This window comes from Nannobrachium achirus (genome assembly GCF_963921795.1).
Source record: "Nannobrachium achirus genome assembly, chromosome: 2".
NCBI classification, from domain to species: Eukaryota; Metazoa; Chordata; class Actinopteri; order Myctophiformes; family Myctophidae; genus Nannobrachium; species Nannobrachium achirus.
The window spans coordinates 9862940-9884413 of record NC_137811.1 but is presented as its reverse complement, the minus strand read 5'-3'; the positions used below and the strand labels follow the sequence as shown (position 1 = coordinate 9884413).

Here is a 21474-nt window from a genome sequence, read left to right as displayed (position 1 = left end):
TTGGAGGATGTTTAAGTGCCTACTCCTCCAATGCCACAGCTGACTCCAGAGGATGATCTTCCTGGCAGCTTGAGCTACACACTTCATGAATATAAGGAAGATGCGTAGGCCTTAGAGCCGAGCTCCCACTCCTCAGCTCAGGGCCATTGCCTGAGACATAGCACAGCTCCATGCGCATTATCATTCACATAGCCCTGAAATGCCAGCGCCTAACCAGGCCAAGCACCCTCGTCAGGTGCAGGCCACCCTCCACTGCCTTTTCTGTTCCTCATGCCTGTACCCCTGTCAGCCATGAATGATGCTAAGTGCTCGCCTGGGTTGCAGGCCAGCTATCAAGCCTGTCATCACATTCCACGTTGTGTTCCCCGAGGGGGCTGTGTGGCAGGGGGTTTGAATGCTAGGTGTTTGGGCAACTCCCTATAATACCTTATGCTTGCCCTCTCAACGTCTTTGCAAAGGGCAATGGGAATGTGCTGACCCCATCACCCTCAGTGACGTGTCACCAGAGGCATTGGGTCTATTTCCATGAACTCAGATTGATGATGCCCATCCTAGTTCAAACTCATCCCAGAGTGTGGCTTTCACAGTTAAACCTGACGGAGGCACCTAGGAGAACTCTGTAGTCTCCCAGTGGAGCTGGAAGTAGAGTTTGGTTCAGCAGTGATGGAAGCACTGAAGCGAACCATGCAGGCTAGGTAGACCAGGCTGCAGCTGAGGCTACTGGGCCAGCTGTCGGATATTTTTCCCATCTGCAGCTCAGATACTGGGCTGCTTACACTTTAGACGTGTTGGTGGTTGCCACCTCAAACGCCGGATATAAGCGTCAGTTCCGACACCGGCCCCCCACATCTGGCTGGGTCAAAGAAGGCAGTCAGTGACCCGGCAAAAATCCTAACATTGGACCAGGAGCTATCCGTCCTCCTGACGAAGGGTGCCATCGAGGCTGTAGACCCCTTGTCAGACAAGGAGGTTCTAATCTAGCCTGGTTTGGCCAGACTATATACTAATGCAGCTAACTAACTGCAGTATAGTATAGCGTACCCACCTTGTTTTAACATGGGTGGATTGTTTAGCTGTGCTAGGCTAGTTCTAATCGACATACTTTCTTGAGTCTGGGGGGTCCCAAGAGGTATATTAAGGTCATGTCATCTTATATGTTGACCACAGCAGATGATCTGCAAACTGATACCCACAGTTTCCGCTGCCTGTCAACACTGGCAGTTTCTGTGCTATGCCTATCAAGGCCACCACTGGAAGCTCAATATGCTTCCTTTCGGGTTCTCCCTCTCCCAGAGGGTGTTCACAAGGTGTCTGGCAGCGGCGCTTGTGCCGCTGCAGTCTCAGGGTATGAGGGTCCCTTCGTACCTGGGCAACTGGCTGATTTGCGTACCATCCCAGAATCAGGTGTCCAAGTTGCAGCACGTCACCCGTCCTGCATGGCCCATCCAGGGCTCAGTAAATAAGGGAAGGAGTTGCCTAGAGCATCTCTGACCATAACATTGATTTGTAACATCAATAACGCCTGTGGCCTTAAATGCCACTACTATTAACAGCCAGCACCAGGTGGTGCACTGGGCTCTACAGTGCCTTCTGCCGTGCCTGAGAGGCAAGCACATTCTCATGCAGTCACGCAACACCTTGACTGCGTATCCGGTAAATCGGGGCGGAACCAGGTCTGCACGGCTGCTGTAGGCATCCATGGACCTCATGACTTGGGCAGCCCCCTGCCCGATTAGCCTAAGGGCAATTTATCTACCGGGTGAGTAGAATCACCTCAAAAGCCCCAAGTAGGTTGCCGCCCGAAGGGCACCTTCCTTTGAAATGTGCACATGCCCAGAGGCACTGTACATGCATTCTACTGCTTCCACTGATACGACCAGTGCTTAAGAGTTCTTCAGGAGGGTCACACCATTCGACTGGTGGCTTCCCTCTGGCCAGGGAGGACTGTTTCCTCGGCTGCACAGGCTCAGTCGCAGTGCGCCATAGCCCCTCCATGACAGGAGAGGTCTCCTCTCAACTAGGAGGTCGGATCTGGCATCCCAATCCTCAACGCCTCCAGCTGAACCACTGCGGGGCAGCTGTGCTGATCCAGTCATGCATACCATCCTGAATGCTAGAGGGCCAGGGACATCCACTAGGTTACAGTAAGATAGCAGTTGGAAGCTGTTTCCAACTGGTATATGGGTCAGAGTGAAGACCAGTGCGTTGCTCTGTGTCTACTTTTCTGGAATCTCACCAGTCCCTCCTTGACTGGGGCCACTCTCCGTCTACTCTAAAATTGTACGTAGCAGCAAGATCATGTCGACATGGTAGAATCGACAATGGCACAGCCATAGTGGGGAACAGCAGTCAAGTACCCCTCAGGGGCTCTGAGGTTGCATCCTTTGAGAGCCTTGAGAACTCCCATCATGGGATCTTCCCATGGTGTGGGACACCCTTTGCGGGGCTCCCTTCAAGCCCTTGACACAGGCAGTCTAGGCGTGTCATGTAAGAAGGCATTCATCCTGCCCATTACCTCAACAGACGTGTCAGTGAGCTACACGCCCTACTCTTGTCTGAAGTAGAACTCAGACGGCTGAGGTGTCACTCTGTGGCCGAACACAGCGTTCCTCGTTAAAGGTGCTGTCTCAGTCGCACCTCAACCAGCCTGTAAGGCTAGCCCAGTTTAACCTCCACCACCAGAGTGGGTGGACAAGCTGGAACTGTTGTGCCCAGTGTGGGTCCATGGAGCCTATGTTAGCCCTGCCACATGCTTCGGCAGTCAGAACAGCTCCTCCGTGGCTATGATGGCCCAGATATTGCGCTCTCCATACAGCGCCTGCCCCATTTTAATTGTGGGCGCCATCAGCCACGCTTACGAGGCGAGTAATCGTCCCCTGCCATCTGGTATAAGGTGCCACTCTAATGAGAGTGCCCCCACATCATGGGCTACCTGAGAGTAGTACCCCTGGAAGATATCGGTGCCACTGCCTCATGGGAGTCATCGGCACATTCTCCGGGTTCTATTGGGTGATTGTTGCCACTCCCTATACATTGGGGTGGTTCTCTTCCCAGAATCCTCCGATTCTGCTCTTTGAGGGTTGTAATCAGGATTCCTCGTGACTTTGTTGGTATAAGTCATTCAGTGCTTTAAGCACCGCCTCTGGCGGTCAGCAGGGATGAAATAGAACGAAAGTTACGTATGTAACTACGGTTCTATGAATCCCGAATGACCGCCAGAGCACTGGGTCACTCAGAATCCTCGTGGTCTCGCGAGAAGATTCTGTAGGAAATGATCCGTTGGATAACCCCGGATGATATACCCTCGGTGGGGTCATCCAGGGGTCACAAGTGACTTTGTTGAACCGTAGTTACATACGTAACTTTCGTTTTACTACTTACTGTCCGTTCCCGTCCTGAATGTCCACGGCACACTGGAGGTCAGCGTTGCCTATCAGCAGTCGTAAACATTCTGAATGGCCGTTTGTGGCTGTTGGGAATACAAAATAAACATTCTCAAACGGCACTTTCTTAGTCATTAAACACTCATCACTGTTTGGTCTCCCACACGTAAGAGCCAGGTTTGAATCCCGGGTAGGACATGAAACTGGACAGATTACAGCTTTAAATGAGCGAGGTAATACAAGAGCAACATCAAAATACACACTGAAATTAAGAGTGTTCATTTAAGTCTACGAATGGCACTTGGTGTCACATAGGTGGACTGCATCAGAAATGTAGTCCTCTATGCCAGTGTTTTGCAACCGGTGGTCCGGGGACCACCAGTGGTCCTTGAGGGGGTAACAGGTGGTCCCCAGCTAAATGATGGAGTTGATAACCAAATGGACCCTTAAAGATCTTTAACTCTTGAAATTGTAATGTCATTTTATGCTCTCAAGAGTTCAATTATTGTTAAACATCTGCATTACTCAATTCACTAGACGTCTATACAATTAGAGAATGTAGAAGAGTTTATATTTTGGTCAACCTTGGCCTGTTATCTCCATCAATATCATGGACGGAATTGTGGACAAAGTCTTGTCCAACGGTAACAACATATTGTCGTATTGTACGTTTTGGGTTAAATCTCCTCAAATGGTGACTGAAATGCAGAATAAGTAATGGACCGTGATATGAAGAGAGTTAAAAACCACTTCTCTACGGGGTTACAGACAAGGTTAGAGAGAGAAGGATGAGGCTGGCTGGGCAGTGGGCACTGCCTCAGGCACCTGGAAAGCACATTGTCACTGAAAGGGGCCAACCCAGGGAAAGAGGTGAACCACCTACTGTACGTAGACACACTGTGGCCCCGTAGTGGAGCTAACAACACCGTAGAGCTCCCTCATTTTGTTGAATTAGATTTTTTTACTTAACTCATATATATTAGGAATTAGAAGACATAATACTTATGGAAAGTGGAAAAACAGTATATCTCCAACAGTTTGTAGAACAACAGTATAAGTCCGTACAAGCAATATTCAGAACAAAAAGAAAGGGAGCAGATAACATTAAAACAGACTATTAAACAAAATGAGAGGGGAGTGCATTAACAATTTAACAGATTAAAAATGACTAGTTTGTGGCCTGTTATTCGTCTCAGGTACTCAATCCTCTACCATTGACAGGTTTCTGACAGTTTTTAGTTGGGGGATGGTCGCTAAAAATAGGAATCACAGCAGAACCGGTGACACAATAAATTATGTCACTGAAAAAACACTGCTCCATCCGCTTCCTGTTTATTTCTTTCACATAATTGCTTTTTTCTCTGCTTCCTTGTTCTTGCTCGCTCTCGGTCAAAACAGTGGAGTTTTCAAATGGGTGACAACTAGTCAGGCCCAGAACACTGAGGACTGTAGTGTTAGATCAGGGGTGGGCAACATTGATGGAGAAGGCCACTATATTTCCACCTTCACTCCAGAGGGCCATATTGTATATTGTTACGTATGTTGTCATTCTAGTATCTCATACAAAAGAAGCAAAAAAAGACGATCTACAAGCTCAAAACGTGTCGCAGTGCGATGCGTTTTGAGCTTGTAGATCTGCTATTTTTGCTTCTTTTGAATTGGAATCCCGAATAAATGTTTTAATATTAGTTTTTTTAATTGGAATCCGGAAACGGAAATTGAACATTTTGATTGTTAACTTTATTTATGAACTACGTACAAATGCGTTGAACATCAAAAAAGACTAACATTTTAATACTACTATACTAGTCATTAAGCTACCAATATAGACTTAAGGAATGAAAGTGGGTCACGTTTGCATGTTTGGAATTGACACAGCTGAAATCAATAATATATCAGTATTCTGACATCAACCTGCGGGCCGCATTCAGTGCAGGCGGGCTGGCAGTTGCCTATATACAGTACGTGTTAGATAGGATGGTTGGAGGTACCGGCAGCGTGGATGGGCGTGCGTTTCAGCGTGTAGTCCTTGACCAGGATGGAGGCTCCCTGGTTGATGAGGACGTCCACACACTCCACGTGGCCCTTGAAGGCCGCCAGGTCCAGGGGAGTCCGGCCCTGGACGCTCCTCACGTCCAGGTCCAGCAGAGACTGCACCAGGACCTCCATGGCGTGGTGGTGTCCGTGGTACGCCTGAACGAAACCCCAAATACTGTCACGTTAGTAAATATGCCAATATACCAAATCAAATAGTTGAGTTATAAAGTAGACTTTAACCCATTTAGACCCGAGGCCACTTCTACAAATGCCTTCTAAATCACTTTCAAGATTTTTCCAAAATGATACAAAAATAGCAGACGTACAAGCTCGCAGTGTGGCACAAAGCAATGCACTGTGATCTTGTAGGTCTGCTATTTTTGAATAGCCAACGTCTAAAATGACATTCCCTCCGGGCACGATAACTATAAAGATAACTAACTAGATCGTTCACCATTGTAATGTTTTTATAGTCTTGTGAACATACATTCTCTATTCTAGCAAGCAGATAAATCGCATTGGGGTGTCGAACTCACACCGGAAGTTCGGTGAAATAACATTGGAGTCCATGAGAGCCAGCTGGACAGCTTATGAACAAACACATTTTCGGAAAGATTGACACCTTTATAAAACTCGGCTGAGGAAAATAAAAGAAGACATAGCACACAGTTTTCTGCTGTGTTGCTTTTCGATGTGTACACTGTGTCATATTCATAGAGGTATCTAAAGAACACAAAGTATGTTTCTGAACGTGCCAAAGTATCGTGAGACCGTCCTACGGTTCCTGACTGGCAACCAAATCTCACGATACCTCCGAGACAGAAACGCTTTTTACATTCTCATTAAAATAATGCACATCGCAAAGCAAGTGATTAGAAAACAACCCGTCATATGTCTTCTTTTAGTTTCCTGAACCGATTATTATATGACAAAGGTTGCAATCGTCCAGAAACAGTGTTTGTTCATGAGCCAGCTCCGTTCACTGCCATGTGATTTCATCGAACTTCCGGTTTGGCACCCATCGTGAGTGTCATGGTGCATCCCTGGCATCCAGAGCGTCCTTTCCTTCTCAAAGAGCTTCCCTGATTCAGGAAGTGGTGTTACTCACAGCTAAGTGCAGGGGGCTGATACAGGAAGTGGTGTTACTCACAGCTAAGTGCAGGGGGCTGATACAGGAAGTGGTGTTACTCACAGCTAAGTGCAGGGGGCTGATACAGGAAGTGGTGTTACTCACAGCTAAGTGCAGGGGGCTGATACAGGAAGTGGTGTTACTCACAGCTAAGTGCAGGGGGCTGATACAGGAAGTGGTGTTACTCACAGCTAAGTGCAGGGGGCTGATACAGGAAGTAGTGTTACTCACAGCTAAGTGCAGGGGGCTGATGGGAGCTCTGACATCAGAGTCGTTCAGGAGGTCCGTTCCCGAGGTCTCCATTAACTGAAGGGAAGCAGCATTAACACCACAGGTTACCATGACGACCCCTAACAGCAAGCACTCAGCGGCTCACGTCTACACAGAAGCTTACATTTTACGTATCGTCGCCGTCAGGCAGAAACCTTCTATCTCTGTGTTTTGTCGTAAACCTAAGGCTCTACTTCATCATGCAAGAGCGTCGGACTAAAGTAGTGAAAATAGAAGCTCACAACGTGTCGCACTGTTGTGAGCTTATAGATAAAATGTGTTTAAAATGATAAACCAAAAGGAACGGTTTGAGACATTCAAGGTTTCAAAAGTACTGATACATACAAATGACACTCACCACATCTAGAGGTGTTTCACTGGCAATCTGTAAAAACAACACAAAAAGTGCAACACAGTCAAGCATTGGATCACACAATATGGTACAGTGCTGAGAATATTGATTACTTCTTCAATTAATCAAATAATCAAGAAGCTTTTTTTAAAGATTGTATTACTAGGGCTGTCACGATATGACATTTAACATTACGATTAATTGTCACTCAAATAATTGGCGATTTACGATTTAATTGTGTTTTTGTCGTTGACAATTACATTTCTGTTTGGCTTTTAGGCTTTGAAGTTGCACATGGTAGATATGACTAAACTAAATATACAAAGAAATTACTGACATATTTGACAACTTTATACTTGAAAATGAACATTGATAGTGGAAATAGCCGATCTACAAGCTCACAACGCGTCGCATCGCGACGCGTTGTGAGCTTGTAGATCTGCTATTTCCACTAGTTTCGACTTAAAAAAAAATATATAAACATTTTTCAACATGGAAACGATTATGAAAAATAATCGCGATTATGTCAAATAATCGCGATTAGACGATTATGTAATAATTGTGACAGCCCTATGTATTACCTTCTACTACTACTAATATTATATGAACAAAATTGTTTAAGCACTTATTATTTTATACTTTGTCGCACGGTGTCATGCAAACATAGTTAAAAATAGACAATCTCAATGTGTTGTGAGTTTATAAATTGTCTATTTTCACTATTGTAGAAAATGTCACCTAATTTATTTATTTATTTTACTTTCGGCTTAGAATAAAATGCCCAAAATAGGGATTGGTTATTAATTATTATTTGATATAATTGATTAAATCAATTAGTTTGATGAACTGTTGCAGCTCCTAACATGGCATTGTCCATCTCTCGCTACACATGTAGCGTGTATGACGCAGAACATTTTAAAAGCCATGGTAATAAATGAGTGGAAATGTATTGTGTTGTATAAGCTTGTTTCCTGGGCAGCATCCATTTCATTTCAGCACCATGTCAATTCAATGGCAGCACTCTGAGGACTCTTTGAAGCTCAGAGGCGGGGGTGTCTCATTCAATGGCACAGCTGTGACAGGGGGAAGGTGCTTCTGTGGGTTGACACCGGCACTCAGTGTTTTGATTTAGTTTTAGTCATATTCTAGCCATTTGAAATGTTTTTGTTTTAGTCCAGTTTTAGCTGACTAAACCAACAGTTTATTTAGTCGACCAACATTAACTTTGGCAGGTCATTGTTCTGTCATGATGGCCGATTTAACCTTGAGTGCATGATCGGCTATGTAAATAGCCGATATACAAGCTTACAATGCGTCGCTATTTTCCGGCTAAAAATGCCCACATTTTCTTTTAAAATACCATTAATAAAATCGCCAAAATGTTGATGTCCCTCACAAGGATAGTAATACAAATCCTGTGTGTGTGTGTGTGTGTGTGTGTGTGTGTGTGTGTGTGTGTGTGTGTGTGTGTGTGTGTGGTGTGTGTGTGTGTGTGTGTGGTTCTGACCAGCTCTAGGCAGAGGCGATGTCCGTAGGCGGAGGCGTAGTGCACGGCGTTGTAACCCTGATTGTCCCGGATGCCTGGTTTAGCATCGTTCCGCAGTAAGTATTCCAGGCACCTGCACACACAATACCGTTTATAATTTAGGCATTTAGCACACACTCTTTATCCAGAGCGACTTACAGTAAAAGCAAGATAAGTATGTGCTGTATGTGTCAATCTAGCACAGTGGTTTTCAACCTTTTTCATATCAAGGCCCATTATTTATTCAGAGTTTGAGCTTTAGCCTCTCAGACCGAAAATGTAAAGATGGCGTGCCAAGACCCCCCTCCCCCTACAATATAATCATCAGGTACACTGCCCTACAAAGCCAGAGTGCAGTAACTACGAACTACGATTTTCACAAAAAAATTGTTTTGAAAGTGTTACAACTGGTCAGCCAAATGAGATATAGGCATGTAAGTGATATAACACTGATTGTATATCTGTTCTTGAAGAAATTGTGGGTGGTGAAAAGGAGAGGGGATGATATTATGATCTGCGTATTTCAGTTGGGCCTTTTGACTTTCAGCTTTCAGGGAGTAATCAAAAATACACAGGGAAGACATACTGGAATTTGCATATTATAAGCACACCTGGGTGTCTATTAGAGTAATGTTAACTCCATAGACACATACAAAACTGAACAAGTACAAAACTATGGCACCACCTCTATTAACAATGATACTAATTAAGGCTCTGTTCCATTCTAGTGAAACAGTGTCAGGGTGCTGATATTGTGCATGTTGGCTCACTGGATACACTCCGCTACACCAGTGGGTCTCAAAGTGTCCTCGACGGGTTCCAAAAGGTACAAATGGAACCAAATAGATCTGGCATACAGGTCTATTTGTTTCCATTTGTACAATCTCAGAGTTAAGGTGGTCCTTGAAATCAAAACGGAACAGAGCCTTCATTAGAATCATTGGCAACACCTGCAAAGGAAGTAAAGAAAGAGGCCCAATTTCTTTCCAACATGGCTGCTGTGCATATGGTCTAAAAAGCAAACGTTAAGTGCAGAAGTTGTGACTGACTTTCCGTCTGTGTCGGAGGCAGCAGCGTAGTGGAGCGGCGAGCAGCCCCTCTCGTCCAGGTCGTTGACGCTGGCCCCGGAGCCCACCAGGGCAAACAGACACTGGTAATTACAGTTGGCTGCGGCGTAGTGCAGGGGGGTCCTGCAGGGTACACACACACACACACACACACACACACACACACACACACACACACACACACACACACACACACACACACACACACACACACACACACACACACACACACACACACACACACACACACACACACACACACACACACACACACACAATGCATTTTGAAATTGCACCACAATTGTGTTATACCGGGCGCCCGCTGGCCTGGTGGTCAAGGCGCATACCACATACTAGGATATGATGCCTGCTGGCGTCGCCGGTTCGATTCCCGATCCGGACGACCTTTGCCGCATGTCATTCCCCATCTCTCTCCCCATTTCCTGTCAGTCTACTGTCCTATCAATAAAGGCATAAAAAAAAGCCCAAAAAAAACACATCTAGGAAAAAAACAATTGTGTTGTCAGTGGTTACTCAAACTTGTCAGATCCAGGACCTCCAAATTAACGTGTAGCCTGCAGACCACCATCCGAACATATTTTGTTCCTAAGACCCCCAATATATTTTTTGCTGGGGACCCCCTGGAACCTCCTTAACCGTTGGGGCTTTAAGAACCACTGCTGTATACAGTAGCATGTGACGACGACATACATCTATAACAGGATAGGTAAATGGACCATCACACGGATGGATTACACACCTGCCAAAGCTGTCCTTTCTGTTGAAGTCTGACCCCGTGTTTAGGAGAAGATTGAGACATTCCAGGTTCCTTGAAGATTGAGACAAGATCAGATTAAATATGAAAGAGAAAGAAAGAAAGAAAGAAAGAAAGAAAGAAAGAAAGAAAGAAAGAAAGAAAGAAAGGTTTAAATACAATTAAGTGTAGAATATGTCACTTGAATAATTGTTTTACAAAGTGTAGGACAATTATGAAAGACTACAGTTATTATCGCACTCCATGTACTGTATATGTAAGGTATGTAAGGTTTGGTCTTATTTGATTAGCTGATGACCTTTTCCCAGTGTGTTTTTTGATTTTTTCCAGAGATACGATAAACATTCCCTGCGCAACATGCATGGTTGTGGTGATAAGCTAGCGCGCCTTAAGAGGATGAAATGGTTAGAGGGCCACTACACAAAATAAATCTGCATGTCATACTATCAATATAGCATAACACGGTAGAACAAACCTCCTTTTCCATGCATGTCTCTAGATATAATCCAATTCTGCCACACTATAACTTGCAATAGTCATTGTGAAACCAACATTGTATGCAAAGCTATTTCACACATGTGTTGATTAAATTAACAAATCAATTGCTCAACATATTCCTATGACTTTTAATCGAAGAATTCCTCTGTCAAGGACAGCTCTAGTACACAACAAACCATAAACAATAATAATACATGTACAAATACATGTCAAAGGAACAAACAATACGGTGTGATTAGTGGGAGTATGAAATGGACATTTGCATTGAGTGGCATGCTGCCCTTTTGAGCCATGAAAGACGATCCCAACGCATGTAGAAAGAGAGAGCAGTGTCTCACACTGTGGTTCACTCACCCTCCAGCTGCGGCCGCATGTAAACACGTCCTCCCAAAGTCATCTGGGGTGTCGATGTCAAAGCCTGCGGAGAGAGGAGAGCGACATGAGTGGCATGTGAACCCAACCTAGCTTACAGATCACACCGCGCTATAGGTTGTAAAGCACTCAATGTTTTAACTGTGCACGAAACGAAGATTAACCCATTTAGGCCTAGAATTATTGACTGCTTTAACCAGTGAAAAATAGCAGATATACAAGCTCACAGCGCGGCACCGAGTGCCGCGCTGTGAGCTTGTAGATCTGCTATTTTTGAAAAAGTCGTGAAAATGTGTGCAAATCTTTGAATATATGTATTTTCAAAGTGAACGTTTGTAACTCACATTTTGCTTCTGGGGGGTCCCTGGAACTAAATATTTTGAGATGGGGGTCCGTGGCCAAATAAATATAATTTTGGGGGTCCTTCACATGAAAAGGTTTGAGAACCACTGACATATTAGTCTCTCAAGAACAGACTAACTGAGCTCCAGTTAAGTGAAAAGGACCTTTTCTTTGATGATGGCTGGCCAGATTGCTCACATAGAAAGATAGGATTTTCCAAAAACATTAGAAGGATTCAAAAGACAAAATTCAAAGGTCAAAATTCAAATTTTCACGATTTTTCAAAAATAGGCCATAAATGGTCTAATACATCTTCACTGAAAATAGACAGCCAATCTGAAAGCTCACAACGTGTCTAATCGCCATACATTTGTGCGTTTGTAGATTGACTGTTTCCGGCGAGCGATACCGTCGTATGATTAACACAATTAGTGCCTCTTAATCTGAAGGTTGCTTGGTGCCTCGGTGCCACGCGGTTTCCTCCATAGGCCGCCGCTATTATTTTGAAGGGCTGGAAGGGGGTTGTTTTTGTTTTTTTGGATTATCACTTGACGGCAACGATTACGTCATCTAGTCACATGACAGTGTGGGACAAGAAGATGAAGATGGCTGCGCCCTGCCTTGTGCCTTGTTTACATTTAGATCTGCTGCAAAATGTCTCAAAATGGCTATTTTGTTTAAATGAAGTTTCTTTATGGGCCTCTCCATTGACTTAACATTGAGGAGCTTCACTTCGCGTGCACGCCCAACGTGCGTTGTAAACAAATCGCCGACATTACCGATGCGAGCGGGACCGGAGCGACATTAAGTAAGTAATAATATCTTTACTGTATATACAGTAAGATTCACAGTCCTCACCGTCAACGGCGCCATGGTATTAACCCTTTCAATGACGGTGAGGACTGTCAACGGCGGCAGAACAGTTAAAGCAGCACTATGTGTTCTTTTTTCTTTTTTTTTACAAACTTTGATTGCTTTGTGCCAAGATGTAGGCCAGATTGCTTCAGAGCCTGGACAAAGCCAGATGTTCCAGGAGCACTGCTCAAAAAATAAACAAAGAAATAAATCAGATCTTGCGCTGGAAACCGGGTTTAAAACTGGAGTACCCCCCGGTTCCACCGGGCGTGACGAGCGTTGCGTCAAGGTCAACGCTGGGAACGCTCCCGTTTTAATTAATGAAGACGGCAGCGTCGGACGCTCAAATTCGCCCTGGTTCAGACGCCGTCTTTTTGGTGGAGCCCTAGCTTTAGAAGAGGAAAGTCAGCTTTAAGTAAAAAACAGAGTTCTGAGGTCTGCTAACCAAAAACCAGACCAAAATGACTGCGTTTCTGCTGCCCCAGGCTCTATAATAGTCCGCCCCTTCCAATTACTGTAGATAGGCATAACACAAACAACTGCCCTAGGTATCGGTCATGTATTGCAATGGTTCTCAACCTGCGGGTCGGGTTTTGTGGGTTCCCCAGATGATTAGCGAGGAGCTCAATCGGCTGAGGTTTTGGACAAGGTTGACGCCCACTCGCGGCTTGGGAGCTTTTGGCTACGCTGAAGCTTCATGGCGGTGAACATTGAGTGTAGCAACATTTTCATAAAATACCAAAGAAGTGTTTCTTTTTTTTTAATTTACAGGTCGCCCACTTCCACTGTGCTTTCTGCGGAGACGCGCATTTAACATAGAATGACAGACAAATAAAACGCAGTAGGCCTACTATGCAGGAAAAAAGGGGGGGAAATACCAAAGAAGTGTTTATTCTTTTTATTTTCACGTCGCCCGCTACCACTGTGCTTTCAGCGGAGACGCGCTTGACACTGTGATGTCTCCCACTCTCCCTCTCTTCTGCAACGCAAGCCTAGGGGGGCGTCAACCTTGTCCAAAACCTCAGCCGATTGAGCTCCTCGCAGATGATTGTGAAAATTGCCGATCTACATGCTCACAACGCCTCGCAGCGCGAGGCGTTGTGAGCATGTAGATCTGCTATTTTCACAATAGAATCGTGTTATACAAAATGTAATGCCTCAACTCTTAGTGCTTGTCAGGGTGGGTGGTCCCCAGTTCAAATATGATTATTTTGGGGGTCGTGGCCTGAAAAGGTTGAGAACCATTGATGTATTGTATGTGAGTCGAGACATCTATTCAAATGCCGGGACTTGTATGCGGTAGGTAGGTTCATTCTGCATTGTGGGAAAAATGTTTGGAGGGCCAACCACAGCACAGTAGTTTGTCTGCATAAAAGTGCAAGGATCAACATGGGATGCTTTCAACCCAGCTCCAGTTAAGACTGCTTGTTCACCTGAAGACAGGAGCTTCCTGCAGCAGTCAGAGAACCCGCTGAGAGCCGCCAGGTGCAGTGGGAACATGCCGTGGACCCCTCGCCTGAAAGCACAAGGAAATCACACACATTGATTCATTCATGTTGATGCCGGTGTGCGATCGTCTAGATCAGTGGTTCCCAAACTTTTAGCCCATGACCCAAAAGAGAATTACTGTAGATATTTGGCCGGGACACAAACTAGTGAAAATAGCAGATCTACAAGCTCACAACGCAGCATGGCGTTCTGAGATCGGCTATTTTCTCTAGGCCTACTTCCTAAACATTTGTTTAATTGTGAAAATGAAAGTGAATGAGTTAGCATCACAATCATTTCAACCATTTTATCCGTTTATAAATTGTCTATTAAAAAATAGCATAGGCTATACAAGTTCACAGTGCGTCCCTTTGTGCTAGAAATCTGCTATTTTTTGAAATGTTTGGAAAAATAGAATGTTTTATATATAAATCTTCTCTTCTGGGAGTCTCCCTGGCACACAGCCTTTTCAGATGGGGGGTCCGCGGCCAAATACAAATCCATTTGGGCGTCATTGACAAGAAAAGGTTTGAGAAACGCTGTAATAAACAGCCTCCTGCAGCGCATGAGAGAGGTTACTGAGGTTCACACTCACTTGGCGGTGTCAGCTCCGTTGGTGATGAGCGTGTTGATGAGCAGCTCGTGTCCGTATCGAGCTGCTATATGCAGAGGCGTGTTTCCATTCTTATCTTCACAGTCGATCTCAGCACCTACCAACAAAAAAACACCACACCAGCACCGGCGTCAGCCCATCTCATTCACTAACAGTGTTGTTTTTGACAGCAAATTTTGATTTAGTTTTAGTCAGATAGATAGATAGATAGAAAAAAAAGTCATAGTCTTTTGAATAAAATCTCATTTAGTTTTAGTCATAATTTAGTCACCTGAAAAGTTTTAGTTTTAGTCTTAATTTTAGTCGACTAAATATAAGATTTTATGGCGACTAAATCTACAGTTGATTTAGTCAACTAAAATGTATTTTGGCAGGCCTTGATGGCATTGCAATGACTGATTTTACACTTGGTTGTGTGCTGAAAATAGCCGATCTACAAGCTCACAACGCGTCGCAGCGCGACGCGTTGTGAGCTTGTAGATCTGCTATTTTCAGCACGCAACACCTGAGAGCAACCAAACATAAAATGACTCTCTTCTCCACTAGTCCCTCCCTGACGTTTAGTTTTTATTTTGTTGACGAAATTGTCAATATATTTAGTCTTAGTCATCACAGCTTAGTTTTTATTTAGTTTTCGTCAGTGAAAAAAACGCAGTCGACAAACATTTTTCGTCATAGCTTTAGTCGACAAAATCAACACTGTTCACTAACAAGCACACGTCCTGTTTTATGCACACTCAGTCATTACCAGCAATTACATGGAGCCCGCAGAGTAGGGCGGCTTGCTATTGTGTTATTTACTAGCTCTCGTACAGTGTTTACCATATGAATTGGAGCAACATCATGTACACATCTTACGTCAGTTGCACGTCAATTAGCTGAAACAGACAAACTACATTCAAGCTCACAGTGCATCATGTTGTGAGCTTGTAGATTTGCCATTTTATTTTCATCCAATGTTTGCCTATTTCCACCCATTGTCTGCCTATTATGACACAGTGATGCTACTAGCCCTGCATCCTGCGTCCCTGACGCATACTTTTAAATAAAGGACGCATTAAACTAAGCATCACTGCATCCCCAGGACGCATGCAACTCTATCCTTCCTGCCATCAGTCATTTCACTGCACCAGCTGAGCTGCATGTGGTGGAGTCTCCACAGCTGTGCGTTCTGGCATTCTTGATGAGATGATTGAGATGGTCTTGTAAATCCATGCTTCTGTCCTTTATCAACTACATACAAGTAGCTATTTGCCACCATTTGTTTAAATTAGTTATTAATAAGTTATTTTTGATGTTTTCACCGTTGATGCATAATGCGTGTGTCGTCGCGGGATCCATAAAATAATTCTGGGACCCATTTGAATGACCACCTGTGGGTCCCAGGATCCATTACATTGAAAACCTAGCAACATCACTGATGACATGATCACGATAGGGACACTAGGGTTCATGTGACTAATAAACGCAAGAATAATTGGCAACGGACTAAAAAGATACAACTGAGAGTTAGTGGATGGCATTCAATAAAAAAACAACAAGATCACTTAAAAGTCCTTATTTCTAGGTACTTTTATTGTGTTTACCAAGGGCAGCAGCATTTCAGCGTAATCAATTAGCCTTTCTCAGCGCGATCGATTACTCTGAGGAAGGATCCATCCCAAACACATCCGTGTGCTGCTGCCAAACACAATGAAAGAGCCACGGTGAGTGCTGGTGACAGAGCATATGAGCAGAGTGGGACGATGTTCAACGTAGCAGAGAGTGGGTTTATAACTAGGTAGGAGCGGACTCTGAGCGAGGCCGGGCCGCTGTTCTAAGCGGCTCCGGTCGGAGCCACGCACCACATGTTAGAGCAATGGTCCTCAACCTTTTCAGGCCGTGACACCCAAAATAATCATATTTTAACCGGGGAGCCAGCCACCCTGACGAGCACTAAGAGTTGAGGCATTACATTTTGTATAACAGTTCTATTGTGAAAATAGCAGATCTACATGCTCACAACGCCTTGCGTTGCGAGGCGTTGTGAGCATGTAGATCTGCTATTTTCACAATTTCTGCCTCTAATATTTGAACATTTGGCCAATGTTAAATGTGTCATTTTAGAGGTATTAAAAAGTCCTTAAATTGTCACTTTATAAATGTGCAGATACCCTCTATACACTTAAACTTTGTTGGTTTGTTTACTGTTGAGTGAGAAAACAATGTTGCACATTAAGTTAATCGTCTGGGGACCCCCAAAAATAATGTGGGGACCCACAGGTTGAGAACCACTGAGTTAGAGCATGACCAGGGGTGTGGAGCACCATTCATGGCCAGAGGGACTCACCGTTCTCTATGACAGCTTGAGACCTGGCAAACCTGCCGTGGATGGCCGTCATGTGGAGGGGAGTCTTGCCATCTTTACTCTGGATGGGACAGAAGAGAGGACACGCGATCATCCACACATATTGGCATCACACCTGCTCCCTTACATCCCTTGAGTCTAGTTAGTGTGGTTGCTATTAGTCAGGGAATATTATCAGAATACATGTCAAAGGTAAAAATGGACCCTACAAAACTGTGAAAAGTGATGACTAATCACTAAACCATCGTTTCGAGGGTCCGTTTTTAGACCAAGGGATGTTTTTCATGCAAAATAAATGCTTGCAATGGATTCGGAATACCACCTAGTTAGACCCCTCACATCCCACTTGAAGGAGATTTTGTCTTGAGTTTTTGGAGCTGTGTGAAGCACAGGCTCCCTATACGTGGCCGTGTGGGTGGGTCTGTCTGTGTGTCTGTCTGTCTGTCTGTCTGTATGTAGCCTGAACTTCCTAAACTTCGGCACGCCACTAGTCCCACAGTTTTGCCACCACACACTCGCGCCATATGTCAAATCGACCGGCTTACTCGGGAATTGTGGGCTATTACTTTTCTAAGAGAAAGGTTCTATAGTTTAATTGATATTAATTTATTAGTGAATTAATTTTCCCCATTGACTTATAATGGGAATCGCAAAAACTCACATTCAATTATTTGTCTCTCGCAAACCATAGGGGCTAGAGTTTCAAGACTTGGAGAGGAGGTTCATAATGATTTCAAGGATTAAATAAAAAATAATTGTGTCATTTGGCCGCATGGTGGCGCCATAACACCCCACTTTACGTTTTGGCCTGTAACTCTTGAACCGTAGGTCGGAAAATTAAAAATATTTTTTCCCTGGATTCCTTGGGTCATGACACATCTCCCCATATAGGCCACGCCCATTTGCGCCATGATAGATTTTCCGCCATCTTGAATTTTCTCCAAAACACACTTTTTGCTCCTTTTCCTACATATTTTCTTCAAATGTCACAAAAATCGGTACACATGATCCACACACACACACACACACACACACACACACACACACACACACACACACACACACACACACACACACACACACACACACACACACACACACACACACACACACACACACACAGCTCCACTTCACACGGGTGTGATTTTTTTTTTTACAGCAGCCGAAGCTAACGTTGTTAGCTGTTTACAGTAATCGGCTATCGCTCTCTTGCGTCTGGCGCACAGTGTAGAGAATGGAGCGAAACGGATGTGGGCACTAAGCTTGATTTGAATTGTAGTGTTTTTTATTCCCCAGCGAGGCAAAAGACCTCAGTGAGTAATGGATTGTAGTTTATTGTGATACACATTATGAGGAGCCGACGGGCATTTTTCTCTGTAGTTTTCAAGTCGACGAAGCGAACGGCGTCACTCACCCTGATGTTGACGTCGGCTCCATTGCAGACCAGCAGCTCCAGGCAGAGCGCCCCCTGGCGCGAGGCGGCCGTGAAGTGCAGCGGGGCGAAGCCCTTCTCGTTGACCTGGTTGACGTGGGCGCCGCTCTCGATCAGCTCGTTGACCACCACGTCCTGGCCGTTGTAGCACGCCACGTGGAGCGGAGTGTTACCGTACGCGTTGGGCTCGTTGATCTGGACACGACAACAACACAAAGAAAACAGGGTTCGAGAGTAAGTGGTGGAAAAAGGTACTGACAATTTAAAATGCCAATTTGTTTACTCTGCAGGAGGTTGACGTCTATACGCAAGTTTCCAGCATCCCATCGTGCATTGCACAGAAGGTGGGCGGCAGTTTCGGTGTCACAGCCCAGCCGAGCAGAGCCGAGTGTGATCTACAAGCTCGTATGTACGAGCTTGTATGTCGGCTGTTCTCAGCTGTTCTCTACATGCTTACCGTATGTGTCCCACACATAATTCTACAGTAAATTCCCGTGGAAACAGGTGGATAAGAGAGTGCTAATCTCGAAAAAACGCTCTACCGATCAGCACCAAATGTTTCGTGCACACTGCCAGTTGACATGTTTTGAAATATTACATTTTAGATGTAATAATAATGGAAGTCAGAGGGATTACGATGGGGCTGAAACCTTGTTCAGATCTGGAGACAGTAGTCTGTCAGACTACCGATGTCAAAGGCTGGTCACATGGAAGTCCCAGGTCCACCTTGGAGCCACATTGTTCTCACATGGATCCTGACACTGGATTTCATTAGCGTTTTAATCAGACTATAGTCCTTGTCCAACTTTATGTCAATCCATCTTCCAAGATAAACTTTATTTTGCAGCGCTACTCCTCCCACAGTTTTGGTGGCACGCACTTGGGCCATATGTCAAATGGAGCACAAGTAAGAAGAACTGCCACTTTAATGCAGAATTCACACCAGCAGCTTGAGCTCTGTGCGTGTGTGTGCGTCTGTGTGTGTGTGTGTGTGTGTGTGTGTGTGTGTGTGTGTGTGTGTGTGTGTGTGTGTGTGTGTGTGTGTGTGTGTGTGTGCATGACTTACATCCACCCCCAGGTCCAGGAGGTATTTCACTACACTGATCATTCCACTAGAGGCAGCAGCGTGCAGAGGAGTGTAGGACTTCTTGTCCTTGCAGGAAACCTCTGCTCCATGTGACGCCAGCAGCTTCACCACCTCAATGTGTCCTACACACACACACACATACACACACATACATACATAAACAGTAAACACCACCTCAATGTGTCCTACACACACACACACACATACATAAACAGTAAACACCACCTCAATGTGTCCTACACACACACACACACACACACACACACACACATACATAAACAGTAAACACCACCTCAATGTGTCCTACACACACACACACACACACACACACACACACACACACACACACACACACACACATAAACAGTAAACACCACCTCAATGTGTCCTACACACACACACACACATACATAAACAGTAAACACCACCTCAATGTGTCCTACACACACACACACACACACACACACACACACACATAAACAGTAAACACCACCTCAATGTGTCCTACACACACACACACACACACACACACACACACACACACACACACACACACACATACACAGTAAACACCACCTCAATGTGTCCTACACACACACACATAAACAGTAAACACCACCTCAATGTGTCCTACACACACACACATACATAAACACCACTTCAATGTGTCCTACACACACACACACACACACACACACACACACACACACACACACATACATAAACACCACTTCAATGTGTCCTACACACACACACACACACACACACACACACACACACACACACACACACACACACACACACACATACATAAACACCACTTCAATGTGTCCTACACACACACACACACACACACACACACACACACACACACACACACACACACACACACACATACATAAACACCACCTCAATGTGTCCTACACACACACACACACACACATACATAAACACCACTTCAATGTGTCCTACACACACACACACACACACACACATACATAAACACCACTTCAATGTGTCCTACACACATACACACACATAAACAGTAAACACCACCTCAATGTGTCCTACACACATACACACACACACATATATAAACACCACCTCAATGTGTCCTACACACATACACACACACACACACATATATAAACACCACTTCAATGTGTCCTACACACATACACACACATAAACAGTAAACACCACCTCAATGTGTCCTACACACACACAAACTAGCCTGGCAAGCCAGCCATCCCTCGATACTGTGCTCACTCAGTCATTCCTTCCCCAGTATCAGGTCTGGACTTCGGCCTATAGGCACCGAGTATGAGAAATCAGAAAATGATCGGGGCCAATCAGTGACTGCATTTCAACTGCTGTCCGCACAACAAGGGAAAAGCTTCCCCTGATTGGTCCATGTGTAGATGGTGACGTAGAATACATGCTGTGAAAAACAATGGCTGCCCTCGATGCAACAAGTGTAACAGTTAACACTGAAACAATAAAACAAGCAATAAGTGAAGTTATTTCATAGTTGGAATCAATTACAACAATTAAAAAGGAAAAGGTGTATGCGCTATCGGAGCTCATTGGCCGAAAAGATGTGTTTGCCGTTCTTCGGAAACACAGAGATGTATAGTAACTCTGAGGACATCCTTGGTCCGCACCCCCTGTTGAAGCCCCCTGGTTTAGATGACACGGACTGGCACAAAGACAGAGATTCATTCACGGCGAAGTGTTATTAGAAGCGTGTGGAGTGAACGTACCCATGTAAGCGGCCCAGTGGATGTGTTATTGGAAGCGTGTGGAGTGAACGTACCCATGTAAGCGGCCCAGTGGATGTGTTATTGGAAGCGTGTGTGGAGTGAACGTACCCATGTAAGCGGCCCAGTGGATGTGTTATTG

At 44.8% G+C, this 21474-nt stretch overlaps 1 protein-coding gene across 2 annotated transcripts in view; it reads right to left on the bottom strand.

The window, feature by feature from the left end:
• The window catches only part of ankrd28b (ankyrin repeat domain 28b), a 47960-nt gene that overhangs the window by 14246 nt on the left and 12240 nt on the right, over positions 1-21474 (bottom strand). The window contains exons 3-16 of one of the 2 annotated variants that reach the window (XM_080752158.1): positions 20304-20314; positions 19552-19683; positions 18468-18680; positions 17036-17114; positions 14689-14803; positions 14039-14121; positions 11391-11454; positions 10524-10592; positions 9746-9886; positions 8679-8790; positions 7178-7204; positions 6781-6855; positions 5375-5576; positions 3382-3469 (exon numbers count right to left, since the gene is read on the bottom strand). In XM_080752158.1, coding sequence (XP_080608284.1) covers positions 3382-3469; positions 5375-5576; positions 6781-6855; positions 7178-7204; positions 8679-8790; positions 9746-9886; positions 10524-10592; positions 11391-11454; positions 14039-14121; positions 14689-14803; positions 17036-17114; positions 18468-18680; positions 19552-19683; positions 20304-20314 — 1411 coding nt within the window. Of the gene's footprint in view, positions 1-3381; positions 3470-5374; positions 5577-6780; positions 6856-7177; positions 7205-8678; positions 8791-9745; positions 9887-10523; positions 10593-11390; positions 11455-14038; positions 14122-14688; positions 14804-17035; positions 17115-18467; positions 18681-19551; positions 19695-20303; positions 20315-21474 lie in introns of both variants that reach the window. The other variant, XM_080752159.1, reaches the window with a different exon arrangement.